Source organism: Eretmochelys imbricata, chromosome 12, assembly GCF_965152235.1.
Source record: "Eretmochelys imbricata isolate rEreImb1 chromosome 12, rEreImb1.hap1, whole genome shotgun sequence".
Classification (NCBI taxonomy): domain Eukaryota; kingdom Metazoa; phylum Chordata; order Testudines; family Cheloniidae; genus Eretmochelys; species Eretmochelys imbricata.
Window position 1 is genome coordinate 6,754,683 of NC_135583.1, and position 12,290 is coordinate 6,766,972.

Here is a 12,290-nt window from a genome sequence, read left to right on the forward strand (position 1 = left end):
GCCTGGCTCTGCTGCCCCCCGCCGCCGCCCTCCTGCGCTCCGTGCCCCGCCTCGGCAGCCCCGCCGGCCCCCTCCGCCGCCGCCTCCTGCAGCCGCCCCCGCCGCTCGCCCCCGCCATGCCCGGCCCGGCCGCCGGCAGCAGGGCCCGGGTCTACGCCGAGGTGAACAGCCTGAGGAGCCGCGAGTACTGGGACTACGAGGCGCACGTCCCGAGCTGGGGGTAAAGCGGCCCCCGCCCCGAGCCGGGCTGGGGGGGGCTGGGCTGAGGCGCAGGGGAGTGGAGGGAGGGGGCTGGGCCGCAGCAGGGGGGCTGGGCCGCTGGGGACCGGGAGGGTGCAGTGGCGGGATTGGGCTGAGACGCCGCGGTGGGGCCTGGGGTGAGGTGGTGGCCGGGGCTCTGGGAGCTGGTGAGTGGGCGGGGGGGGGCGCAGGCTGGAGATCCTCCCCCCAGTCCTGTCTCAGGGAGACCCCGCTGCTGCCACCCACACTCCGAAGCGGGGGCAAGGGGAAGCCCGATATGCGGAGCCTTCACCCCTCTGCCAGACACAGGGCCGGGGGGTGGATGGGACCTGCCCCCCCCCCCATGACCAGATCTTCAGGTGGGTGGTGGAGTCTGGTCCCGAGTGCGCCCCAAGGATCTGCATTAGGGGGGTTGGTACTGCCCCTCATGGCACTGGGAACCTGCCCGCGAAGCCCACCCCAGAAACAACCTTGCAGTAGACTCGGTGAGAGCAGATGCCCAGGGGTGGGTGGAGATCTCCGAGCTGCCAGAGTCTCTCTTCCTTCTTGAGAAGGATATTAAAGGATGGGGAGAGAGCAGGCTCAGTGGGGGAGGGGGGGTGTCACAGTGCCCCCTCCCCTCTTCTCTGTGGGGCTGTGTGACAGAGCACAGGGCGCCTGTGCTGCAAACTGACCTATTTGATTAAAGGCTTTTCTCAACCTAGAGAGGGCCTAGAGAGACTAGTTTGGGGATGGGTTTGCAGAATGTAGCTGTTTCAAGCCTGCCCCCTCACCAGGAATCAGATCACTTAATGCACAGAGCTGTCTCCAAGTGCTTTGGATGCAAAGGGCTAATCGGGTAGGGAGGAAGGAGAATTCCAGCCCAGTAGCCTGTCAGTTATTTTCCTTTTTGCTGTCCACAGTAATCAGGACGATTACCAACTGGTTCGGAAACTCGGCAGGGGAAAATACAGCGAAGTCTTTGAGGCCATAAACATTACCAACAACGAGAGAGTGGTTGTGAAAATCCTCAAGGTGAGTGTCCAGTTGATGATCATTAGTCTTTTTTGAGCTGGAAAAGTGTAGGGAAGGGGACATCTTGCTAGGTTTTTCGGGGGGCGTGGAGAGGTCTTAGGTCTCATTCAGTGTCTCATAAACCTGAGTTTCAGCCCTGCCCCCTCTGATGTTGGGGTGCTGGATTACATCTCTGGAAACATATTTTCAACTTGTATCCTGTGGTGATGTTTTAATCTTTCTCCCCTCCCACCCTGGGTAGTAGGAGTCATGGGGTGCTTGTCAGATTGAGACTGTGAGCTCTTTGGGACAGGAATGCTGTCCGTCCTGATGTTTGAATGAGACTGATGTGCTGTCTGCACTTGGTAAATAATATCTGGCAATGTTTGTCTAAAATGGCATGTGAACTGTCCTGTCAACAGTAATGTGAAGCCTTGAGGGGGAATCCTTCCATTAACCTTTAAATGATTGGCATTTAACTGTGACAGAGCCAGGCTGTATAGATTTCTGGGAAAGCAAGCTGAGTCTTGGACTTGGTACTCTAGAAAGTGGGAAATTCTTGGATATTTAACATTAGTAGTAAACATAATTGAAAATCAAGGCAAAGGAGGAAACTTGTTTACCATCGCTCACTGCATGGTATGTTCTGATCTGGTAACATCCCCATGATAGTGGCACGTTAAAGACACAACTACAGAGGTAGCTATTAAAATCCTAATGGTTTGGGACAGCCAAGTGCTCCATAGTGGCATGTGGGGAGTGCAGTTTCTGATATCTGCGAGCACTGGAAGCAGCATGCTCAGCCTGTGAAAGGACCAATAACTGCATTATTTAGCAGCAGACCATTCAGCTGATTAAGGAAGGATATTAAAGGGGAGAGAAATAAGAGACTGATGAATTAACAGAATGCTTTGAATCATAGAATAGAATCATAGAATATCAGGGTTGGAAGGGACCTCAGGAGGTCATCTAGTCCAACCCCCTGCTCAAAGCAGGACCAATCCTCAATTAAATCATTTGGCTTTGCAGTGGTTGGCAGCTGCAGTCCTTATCCATCATCATTTTCTTGCTTTCCCTCCTAATGTACAGAAGCCCGCTTCCAACACTAGAAATGCTGAGAACTCCGACATGCATCAATCCTCAGTGCTACAGTTGGGGAAGGCTGGCTGTACTTAAGGAGTGGCTCCTCAGCCGCTGTGGCTAGTAGCTAACTGCCATACAGGCATGGCTCTTTTTGGCAGAGCAGCATGTATCTGTCAGCCTGTGAATTGGCTACTAGGTCTGACAGAGTTTGCTCCAACAAAATCCCCTTGGTAGCCCAGGCTGCTCTGATTGCGTGGCTGGCCAGCTAGCATTGGCTCTGATCCTTTCCTTTCTCCTTCAGGATCAGGTGGTCTGCTCATCCAGGGCCTCTGATTTCTTAACTGGGGTTCAGAATTAAGGTGGCAGTGATCTGAATCTTCAGTGAGCGTTTCCACACCAAACAGTTGGCTAGTTGGATGGTATATTCATATGTAGAAGTGAGGCTTGCATGTTGTAGCTGAATTTTTTTGGTTTACTGTTCAGGCCTGTCCCTCCTTTGAATGCTGCTGCCATGATCTACGCATTTGTTTGTCACTCTAAGGGCACAAAAGTCAGCATTTAAAGAGAGAATATTAAAAGGTAGCCAGAGTATAATTGTCATATGGAGAGATGTCTCTAGACTAAGCACAGGAAACCATATGCTTCTGTTTACCACCAGTCTGGCAAATCCACCCTACGGCTTTGGTGGTGGACCTTCAGATGGCTGATCCAGTGCCAGGAGAACCCATGTATCACCATGTGCAAATGGGTGCCAGTGAGCCACTGCTGCGAGGAAAGGGTCTTCTGAAATCTTCCTGTCTCTCTTCCTCCCCCTTCCTGCCCAAAGGGCCTGCAGTGGGATGATATCTTCTTCCTGTTGTAGACTGGATCCATGTCCATTTTGGGAGCCTGTCAGCATCACTTGTGAGTCAGTTGGAGAGAGTCATTTGAGCAAGGCAAGGCGTTCCCTTTCCCCAGGGTCTGAGTGTGCTGCTCCAGCAACGCGCCTAGTGTCTGCTGGGCCTGGAAGTGAGAATGAACTGTCAGTGTGTTGTGCTGCCCTTAGGCCTCAGGCTGACATTGTTCACTTCCGTGTGTAAACAGCATTCCTGGAGTCACATTGTGAAAGCAGGAAATACAGGAAGATAAAGATGAGCTTTCTTCAAAGTGGAAACTGGATCAGTAAAAGGCAACTTTCAGATTGCCACCTTGTGTGTGATGCAAAATCATAGCACATGTAGATAATACGTCACAATCTGATCTACATGGATTACTTAGTTTCCTGTCACTACGTCTGTAATAATTAAGCCTATTTGTGTATTCTTGAGTTTTAGTAAATAGGATGCCTCTTTCTGGCCCTCAGAATTCAGCCTCTCGTCTGTGAAAGGAAAAATTAAAACAGAATTTAACACGTGCGTGTGGCTTAAAAAAAATCACTTGCTGGTGGATAAACCTATTTAGCATCTTAATTTTTTGTCACATTTCCTGCAGTGCAGAGCTGTTTGTATGTATTGCTGCACCCTCTAATGGGGTGCTCCCCTAGTCCTCGTTCAGTGTGCAGCTTGACACAGTGCTTCTTGAACTAGACAAAAAGAACAGGAGGACTTGGGGCACCTTAGAGACTAACCTATTTATTTGAGCATAAGCTTTCGTGAGCTACAGCTCAGTTCATCAGATGCTGTAGTTCACGAAAGCTTATGCTCAAATAAATGGGTTAGTCTCTAAGGCGCCACAAGTCCTCCTGTTCTTTTTGCGAATGCAGACTAGCACGGCTGCTACTCTGAAACCTGTTAACTAGACAGGTGTTCAATATTTTCACCGTCACTGTTCAATACAGCCCCATGTCTTATCTGCTGTATGCCACACTGCACTGATGTATTCTTTATAGGCTTTTCTGTGGCTCTTACCACCGTAATGGCTGAGTTCCTGACCTCACCCCTGTGATATCAGGAAGTTTTATCGTGGTTTCTCAGATGCAAAACTGAGCTACAGAGGGGGTGGGGTGGGGAGAGAGAGAGACTTGTCAGAAGTCGCACAGAAAGTCTGTGAAAGAGGCAAGAATACAGCCTCGATTTCCTAAGTCCCAGTCCTCTGCCTTAACCATTCTTCTCCCATAGCCTCTTGCCTCATTTGGTACATGCCAAATGGCTTTTACAGTGAATGGGGGCAGGATGCTGCGGGCTCCAACTTCATTTCAGGACACACCATACAACTGTGGTGAATAAGGCAGGATGCTCTGGACCATGTCCTATTTCACTACAAAACCTTGCCTCGTTCACTGTGAGCGTGTCATTAGATATTGTCATAGTGCATCTTCACAAGACTGTGCCGGCAACCTTAACTTTGTCACTTCCTGACTTTTGAGTGCTTCACTTGCCAACCTTAATGCTCTTTTAATGTAACGTTTTTGAATGAAACGTCCCAAGTGTGTGTGTGTGTGTGTTTTATTTTAAACAAACGAAGAAAGCAAGTTCCTCCAGATCCCACTGTAGCTCGACAACAATTAAACGCTCTGTGGTGCACAATATGTACAGTCAGTGAGTCGGAAACCCTTGCCTTGTCCCATGTGCGCTTTCAGAGATCACATTCCACAGCAATCAGCTGTTAAAAGTGAGTTCCACTTGCTTGGCCTTTGCACTCTTCCAGTAGTGCAAAGAATCTGTAAGGCCACCCGAAGCAGGCACCACCTATGAACCAGGCTGCTGAGGGTTTTCCTAGTATGGAGTATTTTTTGGGTGATGTACCTACCTCTCTGCCAGCTTAGGGTGTGTAAGGCATGCCCTTCAGTGTAGGGGAATATGGTCAGGGTGCTGCTGTGCTCCGGTGATTTCCATCTAGTGTAACTGCCTCTTGGGGGTGGAGTGAGGGGGGCATTAGTAATTGAAGTTAGAACAGCCTCAGGGATGCTCTAATTTTATGGGAAGGGCCAAGCCAATCTGAGGATCGAGAGACATGCAAAGATGGCACATGGCCACCGTTGCCTCCCACTCAGGTCCTATCCCAAGAACAGCTCAGCTGGACCAAGGATTGAGCCCTGAAATTCTGCTGCACAGCCAAAGGAATACCAGGGCATCATCTATTTGGTGCCAGTTCCCGTTATGTAATGTGCATACATATTCTCAATGGAATATCAGAGTTATCTAACATAATCCAGTGCAGATGTCCAAAGTCTGATTTGATTTTTTTTAAACATCATAACTCAAACCCAGTCAAACTGGATTTTCACTGGACCAGGGAAAGGACCATCTACAATTTACGTGCTGTACACCTGCCAAATTTCAAGTTTTCCATCACCTTCTGCTGAGTTGCTAAAGCTATTTAAAAAAAAAAAACCCAAACTTGGCTGCAATCATTTTTTCTTAATCGGGGATGGGGACGGGACACTTTTTTCAATCCCTCTGTGCCTGAAAATGGCTCATCTATTTTGCCTAAAACCTCAGGGAGCCCGCCCTCCCCTTTTCTGAAGGTAAGAACAAGCATAGCAAATTGCAGCCCCAAAGTTAAAAATTCGAGAAAGTTACAAATGAGTGAAAGAAGATGGGAATAGTTGGGACCATTCTAGTTAAAGTTGCCAGTGCACACCTTCTATAGTGTCACTTCCTTGTTGATTTTCACAGCCTATGAGTTTGAGTTCTCTCTTGTGCCTGTTATCTCTAATACTGGTGTCTGCCCAAGGCAGTGACTGTGTGTGTGTATCTATGTATACATCTATCTGTAGGATTTTTCCCATTTCTGTTCTCTCTAGATTTGTATATTTTGTTCAGTGCGCTGTGTGTTTTCAGACACATAAGGGAGAAGATTCTTCCCCTGAGGCGTTTACAATCTGAATAGGCAGCACGCGCATGAAGGCTAGGGAAGGGCTGCAATAAAAAGCAGAGGGATTGAATGATGAAGTGTAAGGGCTTGTGTTTCTAGTGAAAATGGAATTGTTCTCTTGCTCGTTTTGATGCTTTCAACCCTGGAGCTGCTGCATTAGCTCCTACGCCTAATTGCAGTGTGACAGTTTGGTCCGTTCCCCCCCATCAGAGTTACTGGGAGGGAGGGGCCTATCCAAAGCTACTTTTAAGCAGCGGTTTTGATGAGCGGGCACTACAGACTACTGTACAGTATTATATTTTATCATCCTTTTTGGTTGTCATATCCTCTCAGTAGGATGAAAACCTCCTTATCTGTCTTGTTTTGTTAGATTCTCTGAGAACCACTGTGTGATTTTCTTTGAAGGCTAGAGTCTTTATAAGCCTTTTTGAAGAAACTAATTTTAAGACACTTAAATGACTTTTGTATTGGTGTGAAGAAGAGAGCCTGGAGTAGGATCAGATGTGTCACTGGTTCCTCATGGCTGCAGCTTTTGACTCAGTCACCATTTCCATCCTAAAAACTGAGCTTGTACTAAAGCATATTCCTGGTAGTTCTGTGCCTTCCCCTGTACTCTTTCGATTGTGCTGTGAAGAAGTGCCTCCTTTCTCTTGGCCCAAAGCATCTGCGTGTTGCATATTCCACAACACTCGTTTAAACACATCACTGATGTTTAGCGAAAACACGCAGAGAAACTATGAAATACACAGGCGGTGGAGCAATCTATGCTGTTAGCCTTGTGCAGTTTAAAGCTTATTCTGTTGCCAGAGTCCCATTTTTGAATGGTGTTGTGACTGATTAAAATTGTGTACTTGATTTAAAGTGGTAATACAAAGATGTCACTCAGTTGCACCAAACAGCTACTGATTTATCATACAACAAGGTCAATTGGTTAGTTAAGAACTAGGAGAGAGTTCTTAGCCAGATGCTGGCAAAGTGGGCGTGTAATCAGTCTGTTCACGCTGGCATTGGACAGAACCTTGGTAAATAAGTTCTGTTAGGCTGGTCCAGGAAGGAGGATCCAGGTTTGGGTCCTGAATATCTCAAGTGCAGCAGTCTTGAAGTGTCCCGGATGGAGCCCTGTCCATCCATCCTTCAGCTGAAAGGATGAATGCTACCGTTATGCAACTTTACAGAGTGGGAGAAGAGAATTATGAAGGAAAAAACAATTTAGCATTTTCAGATGCTTTTTTTCTCCTCTTTGCTGCTCTTGGGAGTTTTCTTTTAAACTTTTTTGTAAAGGACATTTTGCAAGACAGTGAAGGCACAAATTGTTAAAACAAATATTTGTTTTCACAATTGCTTTAAATCTGTATTACTTAGTTTTCCAGCTAACATTTGCTAATGACAAAATAAATTCAGCTGTCCTGAAGCCATTTTCCCTGTTGAGCAATCAATGTTGTGCTTAGTAGGTTGGTTATAATAACCCCCTTGGTAACAATTGTTAGCTATAAACAGACCTTTAGTACAATCTACTTATTAAACATTGTCATATGGATGCTAGGCAAGTTCTTCTGAGGCTGGACTCTGCACACCAAGATTTGCTTACTGATTCATTGGAATCATTACGGCATGTGCCGATAGGATTTGGTGAACAAAAGAATATTCCGTTTTTTTTTTAAAGGTTGAAAATATTAGTTTGCCTGATTAACGTCGTCACTTCCCGCCTTGAGTGATGAAAGTTGCATGTGCAGTCTCAAATCTGTTATAATAAGGCTTTAATTGCATGCCCAGGATAATTCTCCTAAACAGTATTCTCTACAGTTCTAGTTACACAGGCTGCAGCTTATGTATTTTTCATTCTCACGTATGTACACTGTCTTCGTCATCATCTGGCTTCCTATATGTAACCTTGTCTCTAAGGTATGTTTGTTAAATGTGGTCAGCAGACATGCACTGCACATTTTGTTTTCAGTCCTCAATACCTCTCTGTGTAGATGCAGTTTGGGAGAGGAGGCAGTTACCTACAAAAGTGAGGCCTTATTTGCACTAGAAGGTTATGCTGCTTTAACTATACTGATGTCATTAAAGTAGTGCAAAACGCAGCACCCGGCAGGGACGCACTTACATTAGTATAAAGATGCTTTACACTGGTAATAGGTCTTCCTGTACAAGAGGAAGAATAACTATCGCGATCTAAGGCACCTTTATACTGGTATAAGTAGGGCGTTTACCAGTATAGCTATTTCAGTTAAAAAAATAGAAAGAGAATGGGGGCGAGGGGGAATCACATCTCTACCTAGAATAGTTCTACTATGAAACTCGGAAGTGTCGCCCTGCCTTAGCTGTTAAGTGAGGTGCCCTGCATATACAAGGAAACGTCCGGTACTATGTGCAGTTTGTGTACTCTTCAGCTAAAGGGCTGAGATGGGCCTTGCTTGGCATTATGAGGCTAGTACCATGGCAGTCAGAGGGTACGCAGATATTTAAGGTTGTAGGAGAAAACTGTATGATGTCTGAGAGCGTGACCATAATGCATGTGTACAAGGGGGTTGAGGGACAGTTACACGTGACCTTCAGGCTGGCTGCTCCTGACCCTTGAACATTAACTGTGCAACCCTTCTATTCCCCTAATGTAGTACTTAGTGGAACTTCCTAGAGCATTCTTTTTATAAAGGAGAAATGATAGACAAAAATGCCATAATCCTGACAGTTTGGCTAAATACTGGCAGAATGGCCCTGGGCCAATCATCTGATAAGGTATCAAGCAGAGAGCCCTCTCCCATCTAACTTTTTAAATAATGCTAAGCAGGGCAGGCTTACATTAGTATAGTATACCCCAGCTATGGCATTGCCAAGGAGTACGAGAGCAGGGTTTACCTCCTGTGCTCCTAAACAGGTCAGCTGCTGTAGAAGCTCCTGGCTGTTGAGGGCGGGGGGGGACGGGACCTGCTCAGGTTTGCAGGGCTCTGTGGAGCCCTTGCCTCTGTCCATGCACACCTTGTAAAGTGCATGGCTGAGTTAGCTGTGTGTATTGTCTGGCCTTAACTACATGCTTCATGAGCATAGCAGTAAAAATACACTGCACATGCATTGCATGCAGTTTTGAAAGGGCCCTAACTCAGTCAAGTTGAATCCAGTTATTGCTAGAGCTCTCAAAACGATTTTTTTAATGACAACGATAACCCTGTCAGACTTCGTCTACCTGCTGGCATTTCAGCTACAAAGATTTTAGTCACTCTCTTTGATCGGAAGAGCGGCCAAACAGTTTTTTGCTCACATTTTGAAAAGAAGAAAAACCACTTTCAGCCAGAGACCAAGCCTGGAGATTTTCATGACAAAAGGCAAAACGCTGGGACATGTATGAGTAATTGAAAAGTGGGTTAGAATAGAAACCTTTCTTCATGATTAACTGGAGCGGTCATTGCTGCTGTCATGAAGAACTAAAATGTTCAGGATGGAGGAAGCACAGTACCTCTGCCTACAGGCTGGTGCTAAGGGCCTTGGAGTTAGTACAGTGGAAGGGGAAAGTGGGTTTTACTCCTCCCCCGTGTTAGACTAGGGCATGAAATACAGACATTAACTGTCTGACATCACCTTGAGAGAGAGACAGGGAGGGTGAGGTAATATCTTCTTTTGGCCCAATTTCTGTGGGTGGGAGACGAGCTTTTGAGCCGAAGGAGAGCTCTGTGTAGCTTGAAAGCTCGTCTCTCTCCCCATCAGAAGTTGGTCCAACAAAAGATATTACCTCATCCATTTTGTCTTTCTAATATCCTGGTACCAACACCACTACAACAGCACTTCAAATGGCATCGTTTTTGTCCTTTTGGCAAGTTAAGGATGCCTCTTCAGCTTCCTGGCTGGGCCTAGATATTGCAGCGTGTGAGACAGCGCAGCTCACGCAGAGTTCTGAGACTTCGTTGGTGGCCAGGTTTAATGGGCTAGTGCTGAGGATGGAGTGGCAACCTAGTTCGTTCTTTCAGTTACTAGCAACACCGGGTGTACATCCAGTAACTGTATTTATCTATGTGCCTTTAATTCCATCTTGGCCTTTTGGTGATAATCAAACCAGGGGAACAAAGCTAGAAGGTTTACATTCTGATATGGACAGAATTATAGTTCCATAATGAAACCTCTCCCTGGTGGCTTAAAAAACAACCAACCCTCCCTCACTGATTACAGTGCTGGGTCCATGACACACACAGGCGACTGTTCCCTTCCCCTGCTGCCACAGACGTTTCAGTTCTGTCATTGCTACCTGTGTGACTCTTGCCTTCCATTGTCCTCTCTCCATTGGACACTGGGGAGTGGTGATGGGCCACGGCCCTGATTGACTCTTGTAACTGATGGGCATGATGCAATTTTATACGGTTGCATTATATCTTGTGCTGCAATTCATGTGTTATGGGAGCCTCAGTAACTGTTATCTATGAGGCTTTGCTTAATTGTTTCCATAGTAAACCCATGTTTTCAGTAGTTTGTATCTTTTCTGCAACTTTCACCTTTGAGTTGGAAAATTTCTAACCTTGGTGTCTGTTGGAAGATGACCTGTTTTGGAAAGTTTGAGTTAAAATGGTTCAGCTGTGTTTGAGAGCATATGAGAGAGGAGATACTTGCTCCGTAATGTAAATAAATGCAGTTGTAATGCTTTTGGAACAGCTCTAAAGCTAAAATGGTTGGAGAGTAAAAACAAAACATAATCTGGTAGAGAAATAGCCCTTATTGGGGGATAGTGGCTTTGGAGAATTCTGGTGAAAACGGGGTTTGTTTTGATTTGACCGACTTGAGACCTGACTCTTTCTCTGTGTACGTGCAGTAAAGATAGGATGATATTTTAACTCTTTGAAGGTGGGATATGCAGCATGCCTGTATCTAAAACTTAATTGCATACTGCAAAATTTACTGTAGGTTCACAGTGAACTAAAGGGCTACGCAGAAGCCTTTGCCTCGTTCACTGCACATCTTGCAAAGCTGGCCAGATCCTCCCTAAGGTGTTCAGGCCACAGTGTTCTGGCTGTGTGACTATTGACTAGTTACCGTATGGGATTTTATCTTTCCAAAAGCCTAAAATGACTTAATTTGAGAGAGAGTTTGAGATCATGACTAACTGTATAGTAGTGTGTATTCACAAGGTGGTAGAGTTAAGGTGATATTAACTTTCTTCTCCTAATTTGTGGGTGCTTAACAGTCCCACTTTGATGTTTTCTTAATGTAGATTTTAAATATAACATATTTAATGGGAGTCTGTTAACTGAAACTTCAGTTTTTTCCTTTGGCTTTCTTGCTTTTTGAGCAGTCTGTTTACTGAGAGTTCGTTGGTTTGTGTTTATGATATGCTCTTTATAGGCAGGATCTGATGGGGGGGTTAGTGTTCATACCTGTGAGTAAGGGGTTTTTGTGACTTTTGTTTTCAAATTGAAAGCTCTTAGAGACTTTAAAAGCCTCTCAAGGATCTTTAACTTTCAGTGCTTCAGGAGGCAGCCAAAATGAAAAAGGAACGTTTTTCAATTCAATGTTACAATGGTGAGTCTCTATAAAGTTTCTCATTCTACAAACCATTTTTTTTTTTTTTTGGGGACAGAGCAGTATGTGAGTAGGAGAGAGTGCTTTTCATTAACTTAAATCCTTTCTTAGTACCTCACTGTGGTTCTCCATGGCTCCGTCTGCAGATCACTTGTGGCCCATGAACCATTGTTCATAGCCATTGTCTTAAAATCTTACTTGCTGCGCTGCTTTTTCCTCCAAGCAGGTGCAGGAATAGGGAGTCAACAACGTTAACTCCCCTTATGCTGAGTTATGTAAATTGTTTAGCCTAACTAAAAGAAGGCTGAGGGGAGATATGATTGCCCTCTATAAATATATCAGAGGGATAAATACCGGAGAGGAAGAATTATTTAAGCTGAGTACCAATGTGGACACAAGAAAAAATGGCTATAAGCTGGTCATCGGGAAGTTTAGACTTGAAATTAGACGAAGGTTTCTAACCATCAGAGGAGTGAAGTTTTGGGATAGCCTGCCAAGGGAAGCAGTGGGGGCAAAAGACCTGTCTGGCTTTAAGATTAAACTCGATAAGTTTATGGAAGAGATGGTATGAAGGGATAACATGATTTTGGTAATTAATTGATCTTTAAATATTCATGGTAAATAGGCTCAATGGCCTGTGATGGGATATTAGATGGGGTGGGATCTGAGTTACTACA

At 45.6% G+C, this 12,290-nt stretch overlaps 1 protein-coding gene across 2 annotated transcripts in view; it reads left to right on the forward strand.

Annotated features, from left to right (window-relative positions):
- Window positions 1-50: 50 nt before the first annotated feature.
- Window positions 51-12,290, forward strand: part of CSNK2A2 (casein kinase 2 alpha 2) — a 41,554-nt gene continuing 29,314 nt past the window's right edge. For both annotated transcript variants that reach the window (XR_013347713.1, XM_077831482.1), the window contains exons 1-2: window positions 51-220; window positions 1,143-1,254. Coding sequence is in view for 1 of the 2 variants with exons in the window: in XM_077831482.1 (XP_077687608.1) it covers window positions 117-220; window positions 1,143-1,254 (216 nt within the window). In the remaining variant the exon portion in view is untranslated. The remainder of the gene's footprint in view (window positions 221-1,142; window positions 1,255-12,290) is intronic.